Genomic DNA, 12,544 nt, shown 5'->3' with positions numbered 1-12,544 from the left:
GGAGAACTAAGGCTTAGCAATGTAGGGTCTCCAGAATGAACCCTAATGTTGAAACATCCTAACCCTTTGAAATGTCAGCATATTTCCATCTCAGTTTCAGCTGCCATACCAGGCTTTGAGTGAGGGATCAGGCTGTGGAGGCATTTGTATACTATTTAGGTTTTGCGTACTATTAAGGTTCAGTATCACAGGCTGATATCACAGTTGCTAATATATGACCTTGCCTAGGTTTAAACTCTGAAGCAGGAACTCCTGATAACAGTGATGGGAAGGTGCTGTTAAAATTGGGTCACATGATAGGAGGTCTACCTATTAGCTGAGCTCTACCGCTTCACTTGTTTAAAAATGCAATCTGTATGCCTGTTGTCTCAAATCACCTCTGCAAATCTGGCTTGGCCTGCTGATTAGAGCCTGGATTGTTGGTTAGTCTCATGTATAGTCTGATTCATTATATGCAGTGAGTGGAGTTCTTTCACTGTCCGTGGGTATATTGCCTGACAAGATGATAGCCAGTACACAGAACTGTGTAGGCCTCGTAGTCTACAGAAACAGCTTTGTGGTGATGGGGTGGTTGGTGGTGATGGGTTACTTAGTGGTGGTTTGACCAGCAGTCCTCATTTAGCTGTAGGTACAAGTAGAGAACAGTGTCCATTTTTAAAGTGCATCTGCCTCTGCTAAGAAAGTAATCTATAGCTTTATAGAAATTTCCCTTTTTATTTGTAGATATAATACTTTGCCAAGCAGAAGAACCCTGAAAAATTCAAGATTAGTGAGTAAGAAAGATGACGTGCATGTCTGTATCATGTGTTTACGTGCCATCATGAATTATCAGGTATGTTTCTGTTTATAATCCTTTAAAAAAATCTGAATTCATCAGGCTCAGATCTTGTTCTCTTTGGTGACTTTGTATTATTTCTATTTGAAGTAAATAGCAGGATTTAATGAAATTCTATTAAAAAAGAAAGGTCTAGTTCATTCTAGTGCTCATAATTCATCGCCCTTATATTTTAATTAGCATTTATAACTTACATTGTATTTAAGGGAAGACATTTTCCTCTTATAATGGCAAGCTTGTCTAGATTACTTGGTAAATGTTTGTGACTATTAAAGACAGCGTAAGCCACTGGTTGTGGGCAATAATGGAACAGCTTTAGGACCCTAGGAATGATAGACTCTCACACTGGACAGGTCATTGCTTCTCAAAGGGTTATATGATGAATAGGCAAGGAGTTATAATTACTGTGTGTTGGACCCTGTGGTTGCTGATCTTCGTAAGAAACACTTGGAGGATTCTTGGTAGAAGTGCAGAGTCCTCCTTAGAGGTTATCCCCACTCTGAAAAACAGTGGGAGCAACTAACTACAGTGTGTGGGATTAATCCTAACCACAAAGTGGGAGTTAGAGCCTGAAGTATCTAGGGTGAGCTGACAGGGTCAAAAGTATAGTTGTAAAAGCAAACCAGGGCTGAGAATTAGACAAACATTGTTCACATCAGAAAATAGGGTTTGATTTCCATTGAAACGGATCCTATAGATGAGTCCAAGTAGAAATGGGTGGTGAATGCATAGGTCAGTATTAGAGTTCAAACCCAACATAAGCATGCCAAACTGAATTTAAGAAGGGAAACATGCATTTATTCTTTCAACTGATTAATATTTTTTGAACATTTCCAGACAGACCCTGTTCTAGGCACAGGGAATACAGCATCAAATAAATAAGTGCCCAAGGGAACTTACTCTCTATTGAGGGGAGACAGATGGTAAACAATTAAATTGGTAAACTATATAGCATTCCAGATAATAATAGTGATGAAATGAAATAAAAGCTGACATTTAAATAGTGCTTCCTAAAGTCTAGTACTTTTAAACCTACTACTTAATTTGAGCCTCATAACAGTCCTGTGAGATTGGTAATATTACCCTCGTCATTTTACTGATGAGGAAACTGAAATACAGAGAAGTTAAGTAATTTGCCCAGGATCACATAGCTAATAAATGGTGGACTCAGATTTGAACCCAGGAAGACTGCCTCCAGAGAACTACTACTTAGTACTATAGAAAAAATAATCAAGAAATAAGAATAAGTGCGGGAAATGTGAGTTCAGTTTTAAATAGGCTAGCAAGAAAAGTGTCATGGAGAAGATAACATTTATGTAAAACTAGAATGAGGGAACAAGGTAAGGAATATTAAGGGAAGAAAATTATAGGCAGAGAGAAGGGCAAGTGCAAAGTCCCCGAGGCAGGAATAGGTCTGATGTACTGAAGACACAGAAAGGAGGTCAGGTTGGCTAGATCAGAATGAATAAGAGGGAGAGAAGTAGAAGATGAAATCTGAAGTTACAAGGGGGTCCTGATTATGCAGGGCTTTATAAGCCAATGAAGGGACATTGGCTTTGCTGTGATTAGAAAGCTATTGAAGGTTCTGAGGAAAAGTGTGACTTAATCTGACACTTGAATTTAACATGATCCCTCTGACTTCTGTGTTAGGAATCACCCTGGGGGGCAAAGACAAAAGGAAGTAGACCTTTTAGGAGGCTGTTGCATTAATTTAGGTGAGTGTTGATGGTGGTATGGACCAGGAGAATAGAAGTAGAGGTGATGAGAGGTGGCCAGATTCTGGTTTCGTTTTGGTGGTAAGGACACTAGCAGTCCTGGGTGCCTCGAAGATGGAGTTGCCGTCTACTAAGAGATGGGGAAGGCTGCAGGGTGAGCAGATTTGGGAGACCTGATTAGGAGTTCAGTTTGGGGGATGTTAACTTTGAGGTGTCCATAAATATCCAAATAGAGATCTTAAATAGGGGTCAGATATGCCAGTCAGGAGGTCAAGATCTGGAGGTCTGGGCTGGAGATAAAAGTTTGAGAGTCAGTAGATGGTATATAAACCCAGGGGAGTGAAGGAGATCAGCGGGGATAGACAGAGAAGCAGAGAGGTCCCAGATAACCCTGGGGCACTCTGTTTAATGTCAGAGAGATGAGGAAAAACTAGCTAGAGAGACTGAGAAGCAGCCAGGGAAGTAGGAGCCAAGCACAGGAAGTATTTCATGGAGCAGAGAGTGGTCAGCTGTGTCCGGTGCTGCTGCCAAGTCAGGCAAGATGAAGAGTTGGCCATGGGCTCCAGCAAAGTGCCCGTCATTGCTGGTACAGTTGCATTGTGGTGTTGGGGATGAAATCCCTGACGGAAGTGGTGTCAAGAGAGAATGGGAGGAGAGGAATTGGAGACCACGAGTGGTTGGAGTTTTGCTGTAAAAGAATAGCAGAAAAATGAGAGAGTGGCTGGACACTGGTTGTTGGGTCAAGAGAGATTTTGTTTTTGTTGTTTAAGAAAGGAGAATTTGCATCATGTTTTTACGCTAATGGCAGTGAATCAGAGAGGGAAAAATAATAATGGGGGAATGGGAGAATCGCTGGAGCATTTACTGTTCTTGAGTAGGTTGGAGGGAATGCGATCAAGAACACTCAAGTCGGGGGAATGGCCTTAGATGGAAGTGTGGAGAGTTCATCTTTAGGAAGAAGTGAGGAGGGAAGACACAGATCTGTGTGGGTGGATTGACGTGGTGGTGGGAGCTTTTGGAAGTTTTTTTTCTGATTGCTTATGTTTTCTCGGTGTAATTGGAAATAAGGTCATGAGCTGAGAGTGAGTTTGGAGAAGGAATAATTCCTCAATTTGGCAGAATCAAGAATGATTCTTGATCCCATTATTGAACTCGCTTCATTTTATAGAAGGATAAGTTACCACGCCTCAGAGCAAGGAAGGTTCTCCTAGGCTTTTGGTCTTGATACCCATTGCCAAGAGAAGGGACCAGAGGTGGTGGTTGTCAACCCTGGCTGCACAGTGAAGCTGCTTAAAAAATTCAGATGTCAGGGCTCCATCCTTGAGATTCAGAATAAATTGACCTGAAGTGGGTCCTGGAGAATTGATGTTTTGTTTTGTTGACTGTTCCAGGTGATTTTGCCAAGCGGTCAGGATTGAGAATCACTGGCCCTGGAGCCTTTTCATCATTTTAATGAAGAGACACATATAGTTTATTCATGGAGAATAGGAATATGGTACCTTGATAATAACATCATTCCTGAAATTTTTCATAGAGAAATATGTGCAGACACTGATGTGCTAGAGACATAAGTGCATTTATGATGGTATAAAATCACATTAGGTAGAAACTTCAGGTTTTTGTTTTTTAATCAGCATTGACAGTCCTCTCAATTAACTCCTAATGCTTTGTTTTTTCCACATCCATTTCAGTATGGTTTCAACATGGTCATGTCTCATCCACATGCTGTCAACGAGATTGCACTAAGCTTGAACAACAAGAATCCAAGGTAAGCTGGCTTTGTAATGTACAAATCTGAATCGAACTAGGGACACCAGAGAGCTCATCGACAATCAAATTAGAGTTGAGAAACTTTCAAGCATGACCTTTTTTTTTTTTTTTTTTTTTTTTTGCGGTACGCGGGCCTCTCACTGTTGTGGCCTCTCCCGTTGCGGAGCACAGGCTCCGGACGCGCAGGCTTAGCGGCCATGGCTCACGGGCGCAGCCACTCCATGGCATGTGGGATCTTCCTGGACCGGGGCACGAACCCGTGTCCCCTGCATCGGCAGGCGGACTCTCAACCACTGCGCCACCAGGGAAGCCCAAGCATGACTTTTTAAATTAAGATTGTCGATAGACTCCCTGGCTAAGTAGAATTTTCTTTTCAGCTATGTTACAGTTTTACAACTGGTGACAACTCTGGCCCTGTCTTCAAGCTTTCATTCCTCTTGAGGCCTGGTTCTCAGCATCCTTGCAAATTTAGAGCATGAAGCTTCCAGGTTGTCAGGACTGGGGCCAGGAGAGTCTTGATACAGACTTAGCCACACCACTTTTTGCTGAAAGCTAACTAAAACTACTACCGCTTGTCTACACTTCATTTGCAGCCTTTACATGTGTAGCTTTTATTGCCAAACCAAAAGAGAAACCCAAACAAAACAAAAATAACTGCACGCAGATTTCTTTTCATATTCACTTTCCTATATAGGCAAGTGCCATATATTATTCATTTCACAGATTACCTCTAGAAGCTTGTTTTCGTCAATTTATTTTGGTTAGTGTAATGCACTTTCCATTCTAGTGCATTTCTGCATTTCACACTGTTACTCCCTTTTATCAGACCTCTCTGATAAGACTGCATATGTGAAAACTGCTAATTCAGCTGAAAAATATGATTATAAATTAGATCCTTGCAATGCAAACCCTAAATCCTATTTAAATGTTGGATTTTATTATTCATACTTCCCCGGATTAACGCTTTTGCAACTTTCTGATTGCTTCCTTAGTTTACTAGAATCCCAAGTAGTCATGCTTCTTTGTCACTGTCTTCCACTGAGGGAAGTCATTATTCATTTTTCTTAAGACAATTGATATTGTGGATTGTCAGAATGATCTTTGTTTAGAGGTTGGCAATAGCTTTTATTCCAGAAAAAAGATGAAATACTGAAGTAATCGTACTCTGAAGTAACAATGCTGTCCTTGACATTGTATTTGAAAACTTAGATTGTGTCTCTAAGGTTTTTCTAAAAATATTTCAGACGGAGTTTTATTTTCTTGAGTCAGAGAAAATATTCTTGTATTGGCACAGCTGTAAGCCTAGCTCCTTTCAGATCTCCTGTGTGGGAAGAAGTGATGGAAGCTTGCATTATTGTGGGCATTTTTATGGAGCCATTGCAGATTAGCAGATTTGCAACGTAAGGTGTTGATTTCCGTTGATTTTGAACTTTTTCAGCAAATGTTTTATCTCTGACTCTAGAACCAGAGAAAGTGTTTAACCAATGGGTGGTTTTACTGAATATTCTCATGTTTCCTGTTGTCTTTAGCTCATTAAAAATACTTTTTCAACCACATTACACTGAGTCACTTGATGATAGGACTAAAAGACTTAATCTTCCCATAATTAATTTTCATTTGTGAGTAATTTGTAATCTTGGGAGTAGGGAACATGCCTTCCAAACTTGCTACCCTAGATAAGCCACATGTATAGAAGTTCATAAAGGTTTTAAAATGTATGTGCTTTAATATAACTATGCCTTAATGAGTAAAAGTTTAAAAAAATACAGGACAAATATTATCATATTCATCTTGGAAGGAACAGCAGACTCATCGTTCATTCAATTCCACTGATGTGTGGTTTTTTTCCTTCTTGTTTTGACAGAACAAAAGCTCTTGTCTTAGAGCTGTTGGCAGCCGTTTGTCTTGTCAGAGGCGGGCATGAAATCATTTTATCAGCATTTGACAACTTTAAGGAGGTAGGATATTCTAGTTTTAAAAAGAATGCTCACACAAACATATTTGGACATCTTTGAACAGAATGATTTGCCTTTTGTGTGTGTGTGTGTTATTGAGATAGAATTGACATACAACATATTAGTTTCAGATGTACAACATAGTAATTTGATACTTGTATATATTGCAAAATGATCCCCACAGTAAGTCTAGTTAACATCCATCACCATGATTTACCTTTTTATTTATTTTAGGGCCTAAGGGGTATAATAGTGAATTTTCTAAGATGTCACTGAGGGAGAAGTAATGAACCTAGTCTAAATAAATGGATGCACTAAGCTGTTTTTGGTGTCCCATTTCTAAGAAGAGCTAAAAACTATTTGCAGGGCTCATTTTCCTTTGGAGAACACAGAATAGACAAGTTTGAAAACTGGTTTTGTTAAATGTATGTTGTTTTCATATGATTGTTACTTGAGCATCCACCTTGTAAATTTTACGAACTCTTTCATCATAGTTACTTTCCTCAAATCATATGTGTGATCACTGCTTTGCTGGATGCTATGAGAAATCACTCAAATAACTACAGACACTGATTTTAGCAGTCTGTAATCTTAATCAGGTGATCTTGTCACAGGAAAACAGTAAACCAATGGACATGCATGATTGAAATGGAAACTAAATGACTACAAAAGAAGAAACAATTACACATAGATAATATGCGACCAAGAATTCTGAACCAAAGTATCAAGGCATCACAACTGAACTCATAGCCAGTTTCTCTTGGTGGTGGTGTGCAGCCTTACATAGCCAAGAAGGGTGCCTGCTAGCTCCCCTGTAAGTGTCTAACATCTGAGGCTACTTTGCGGTGGGACATGACCAAAGTAATTGAAGGCACATGGAGCCCCAGATTACAATAGCGTCGGCCAAGTTGTGCCTTTCCCTGGCAATCCCATTTGATTCCAGATGCTTTTGGATTAAGACCCCAACTGGGTTAAAATCTAGATCTCAGGGGGACTTCCAGACCCCCTCTCATCTTTCCTGGGAATCTCTGGAGTAGAACTCAGCTAGTATTTATTGAAGACCTCCTATGTGCCTGGGGCTGTGCCAGGTATACACATGAAATCATTTGGTTCTTACAGATAAATGTTAATATCTCCATGTTATAGAAGAATAAAATTTCAAATACATTATTTGCTCATGGTCCCATGGCCAGATAAGCAGCAGAGCCAGGATTAAGATTTGGTGCTGCTGACCTTGAACTTTTGTTTCCAGTGACGTTTGGTCCCCATTGTGTGTGAATCTCCTGAGACAGGACCTAGGAGCCTATCCCCTTAATTGGACTCACTACCCCAGCTGAAGGATGTACTAGTGAGCGACCCATAATCCTTTACGTGGGCTGGCAAGCTTCAAAGATACTTCAGTCAACAGGGGAAACAGTCCTCCTGCCCCTTTATTTGCATTGCCTCCTTCCCCTGCAGTCACTGCCTTTAGATTTTGATATCATCCATTTTGCTAATGCCAACCATGGACAGAGCCAAATATTGTCTTTTTATGTATTCAGCCTTAGTAGTGAAAAATATTCGGGTTCTAAGAAAATGATGAAGAATAGTAGTGATTCTTTAAATTCATATTCTGGCTTCCAAAACAAATAGAGTCTTTAGAGATAAGAATGTGTGAGTGCTTGTCTGTGAATGTTTTTATATATCATTTACAGGACATAAAACTTATATTTATAAATAAGGAGCTATGTGGGTGGATGGGTCTAAAATGAAAGTAAAACAGCATGTGAAGCTAATATAACTCCCACATCTTTATCATTAGATCATATTTTGAACATATCACATGCCAAATCTTTTCCACACTGGAAGCACTTACCATACAGTTATCAGTGACCCTTGTTATAATAAAAGTTATTATAACAAGCAACTGATTATACTGCAGGTCAAATTCTGTCCTAAAATTATAATTGTATAGAATCAGTGTTCATTAAAGCCAGTAAATCACGAGATGAATGTTAAATTGGTTTTCTCTTAGATAAGGTAGAGTGCCTTTCTTATGCATAATAGGCACAGAAATACTTGCAGGATTGAGTTTTAACTATCTGGTGTCAGAATTGTATATGGTTTAGCCATTTAGGGCATTGCGTGTGCTTAGTTGAAAAAACAAGAAGAGTTATCCTGCTAAATCTAATAGTTGGCTAATAGTAAAGAGGACTAAATTTTGAATTTAGAGCTTTAACCAAAATCTCCCTCATTTCTGGAATTTCTTGTGAATGATGGTGGGTGTTTAAGTTCTGATTTCTCCTTGGACTGGCAATTGCATCTCAGAAAACAAACCATGTCACGTGGGACAGGGGACACGGACAGAGCTGGTTCTGTGGGTGCTCTTGGCTTGCATTGACCTCAGGCTGTGGTGTTCATGTAGACAGGCCAGGAAAAGGATTATTCTAATAGCCATATGCAGGAGGCCAGGGCAGGAGCCCGTTCCTGAGAAACTGCATTCTTAGCGGTAGGTCAAAAGACATCCACTTATTTATCTGTTCAATGTGAGGGTGAAAAAAGTTAGTGTATATTGACCTTGGTTTTTTTTTCTTTTTTTTTTTTAATGTAATGCCACACAGAGACCAGCATCTTTTGAAGCTCTTCCTTTTCTCTTTTTCTCCTGTCTTTATGTGGTTTTTATTTTTCGTATACATCATAGTGAAGAGTATATTCTTTAATCATTTTAGCAAAATATCAGTGGAATCTTTTGGGTTTAGAGAGGTTTGGGAGCCAGCTGTTCCTGATCAGGAAAAGTTGTCCTCACGATCTCAGATGCCTGTGCAGATAGGGTCTTGGTCAGTGAGAAATGCCCATTGAGCTGCCCATGGCCAAGAGAGCACCATACCAGCTACGGGGGTCCTAGGGAGTAGGGTCAAGGAAGAGTCTTTGCCCTCAAGAACATTGTTGTTAATTCTTTTATCCCATTTAGTAAGTGGTATTCCGTTCATCTCCTTAAGAAGGGACGAAGGGATCATCCCTGTTTTCACTGGGGGGACTGGTGTAGGGTGATGGTGGGCTTCAGTATCAGATATCAGTATCTATTTTGGCAGATAAAATAATGTGCATTAGAGTGCCAGACCCTTTGGGCTTGTATCACCGCTAGAGTGTAGCCAAGCATACTGCTGTAGTGTGGCACCAGATGCTAAAAGGATATTTAAGGACCACACATGTTAAGTATGTGGCACGATTGTTTTCCTCTCTGCTTCTTGAGCCAACAAATCCATTCTGTCCTATTTGACTACCACTAATTAATTCAAATTTAGATTAAAAGAAAGTATCTTTTAGCTTTTGATAGATTTTAATGTATGATTACATTAATTTCTCATATTTCAATTAATATTCAGAATCCCAACCAGTGTGGTTTTTTATGTTTTCACAAAGACATCTTATGCCATGTATCTTATAACATCTGTAGTACATATTTTAGAAAAATAGCACTTCCAATTTAATGGTATCTGATGGTGGGAAGGATATTAATCGAAGACCTTGCTTTTGGTGGTTTTGGGGGTTTGGGCCTAAGCCTGACATCACTGAGCAGGCACATATATCACCTCAATGTATATGATGATAAATGAGTTTTAATTACATAAATTTAGATAGTAAACTTGTACCAAGCATGGTTTGTAACATGCCTTAAAATGTTGAGTGTAGTGAGTAGTTGAAGACTAAACCTTTAGTCATCCATTATGCTCCTTGAATTCTTTTCCCTTAAAAAAATTTTTTTTTTCTTTTTTTTTTTTTGCGGTACACGGGCCTCTCACTGCCGCGGCCTCTCCTGCTGCGGAGCACAGGCTCCAGACGCGCAGGCCCAGCAGCCATGGCCCACGGACCCAGCCGCTCTGCAGCATGCGGGATCCTCCCGGACCGGGACACGAACCCGTGCCCCCCGCATCAGCAGGCAGACCCCCAGCCACCGCGCCACCAGGGAAGCCCCCCAAAAAAATGTTTTTTTAAAATAAAGGGAATTAGCATATCTAATTGTGATGTTGAAACATCTCCCCATGAAAATTTGTGGTCCTGAATTGAGGACCAGGGTGAGAACAAGGAGTCATCCATCTGTTTTTCCTTATTGGCTAATTTAGCCACAAGGAAGGACAGATTACCACCTTCCCTAAATTGATGCTTTCTTACTTACCTGGCAGTATATATTTATGAGCATTTGCTCTACCAGACAGAAAAAAGAATACGTTTGAAAGTAAAGATCGCTCTGTTGGTATTTGCATTAGTTCAGTGTCTTGTTTGCAACAGGCAGAAACTGACTCTAGCATACAGAAGAAAGGATTGATTGGAAGGATGTCAAGAAATGCACAGAGCTGACAAGAAGCCTGGAGAAACAGGCCTAGAAAATGGGCAGGCATTCCTAAAATGTGGCTGGACTCTCAGGCTGTGACCTTGAAGCCTAGCCGCCATAAACACTATTTGGGGTTCTGGTCATGCTTTTTCTTCTCTCTCAAATGACATGGGCCATAGCTTGCAATCTGCTGGGTCATAAAACTACACTTACTGGTTAAGGATCAACTGGCCCCATTTTGGAGTTAGGAACACTATATTTAATCCAGTTTCCCTTAAGAACCTTGAGGTCTCCTATCTAGACCTTACTCTCTTCAACTTTTCTTAGTCTTCCTACTTTTTTCTATTATATTCTTTGATATATCTGAGAAATTGCCTTTAAGAAAGTGTCCCCAAAAGTCTGCAAAAAAAAAAAAAAAAAAGCTTGGGGCTTCCCTGGTGGCGCAGTGGTTGAGAGTCCACCTGCCGATGCAGGGGACACAGGTTCGTGCCCCGGTCCGGGAAGATCCCACATGCCGTGGAGCAGCTGGGCCCGTGAGCCATGGCCGCTTAGCCTGTGCGTCTGGAGCCTGTGCTCCGCAACGGGAGAGGCCACAATAGTGAGAGGCCTGGGTAACGCAAAAAAAAGAGTAGCTCACTGTGACACTAGTAATAAAACCCTCTGGAGACTTTGAGCTACCAGCTCCCCCAGGCAGCTGGGAGGTGCACCTGGAATTCATCAGGATTCCAGATCTATTATAACTGTGTTCTCATCTGCTTCCAAAATGGCAGCATCTGGCTTTAACAAATAAGCCTGAGGTCTGAGTTTGGTTATTAAAGGCCCAATGCCTTCCCACTTTCGACCTTTCAGCACAGATAGACGGAGCCTTGTGAAATGAGTCACTCAAGGCCACCAGCTCTCTTGTACGCAGCACTCTTGGCAGGAGCCATTGTTTTTTTCACGTATTGCTAGAAGGCTTCCTAAGTAAGCTGATGTGGTTTAGCTACTGGGCATCTGAAAGCACTTGTGCTACACATTATTACGTTGATTTAAGAAGGCCTGTCAAGTTTTATTTACAACGGGTCAAATTGGGCAGGAAGGAGAGCAGACATTTTGGTGTGCTTCCAGCATCCCTCAGAATCTAATCCCATCTAATCTAACCTCTCAAATATTTGAAGGGTGTAGAATTATAAATCCAGCACAAGCCATCCAGATAACTCATTCAGTGGTAAAATTCTCAACATAGAGGGCAGGGTACTTAGTTTTTTCAGTCTCTCATTGAACTATAAGCAATGTATTCTTTCAAATCTCAAACTCTGGGAGTGACAGTTCTAGAGCATGTGCGTATTTCACCTTATCAGGCCAGAATTAGATTGATCTAATTCACCTGGACTCTTCTCCGGCCAGTCCATCTTCCTAGGATTGGGAAGCAAAGTCACCATGATTATCTTTTGGACTGTGTATTCACTGTGGCAGTTATTACTTGTTCATAATAAATTACCCCAAACTTAGTTTTATTAGGCTATGGATTCAGTGTGTCAGGAGGTCAGTCTGGGCATGGCATGGATGATTGTCTTTGCTCCATTGCATCTAGGGTCTCATCAAGGAAGACCTGATTGACTAGGGGCAGGGATTCACTTGGAGGCTTCCTCACTCATGTGTCTAATTTCTGGGCTGTGATGACTTAAAGGCTGAGCTCAGCAGAGCCTGTTAACCAGAGTGCCTCCATGCAGGCCTCCATGTGGCTGGAGCTTCTTGTAGCCTGACAGCTGGCTTCCAAGAGGGAGTGTCCAGGAAGGAGCAGCTTCAGAGCTTCAAAGAGACAGAAATCACAACATGTCTTCTGAACTAGTCTCTGAAGTCATCAGTGTCACTTCTGCATTCTGTTGGTTCAACTGAGTCACTAAGGCCAACCCAGGTGCAAAGGGGAAGGCAGTAACTTTACTTCTTGATGGTGGAGTGTGAGGGTCACAGTGCA

At 40.9% G+C, this 12,544-nt stretch overlaps 1 protein-coding gene across 3 annotated transcripts in view; it reads left to right on the top strand.

Annotated features, from left to right (window-relative positions):
• FMNL2 (formin like 2) overlaps positions 1 to 12,544 on the top strand; it is a 311,830-nt gene that overhangs the window by 235,327 nt on the left and 63,959 nt on the right. For all 3 annotated transcript variants that reach the window (XM_032638192.1, XM_032638195.1, XM_032638193.1), the window contains exons 7-9: positions 724 to 832; positions 4,242 to 4,318; positions 6,185 to 6,278. In XM_032638192.1, the coding sequence (XP_032494083.1) occupies positions 724 to 832; positions 4,242 to 4,318; positions 6,185 to 6,278 (280 nt within the window). The remainder of the gene's footprint in view (positions 1 to 723; positions 833 to 4,241; positions 4,319 to 6,184; positions 6,279 to 12,544) is intronic.

The sequence above is a fragment of the Phocoena sinus genome, chromosome 7, assembly GCF_008692025.1.
Source record: "Phocoena sinus isolate mPhoSin1 chromosome 7, mPhoSin1.pri, whole genome shotgun sequence".
Taxonomy (NCBI): Eukaryota; Metazoa; Chordata; class Mammalia; order Artiodactyla; family Phocoenidae; genus Phocoena; species Phocoena sinus.
This window is presented reverse-complemented; position numbering and strand designations above follow the sequence as displayed.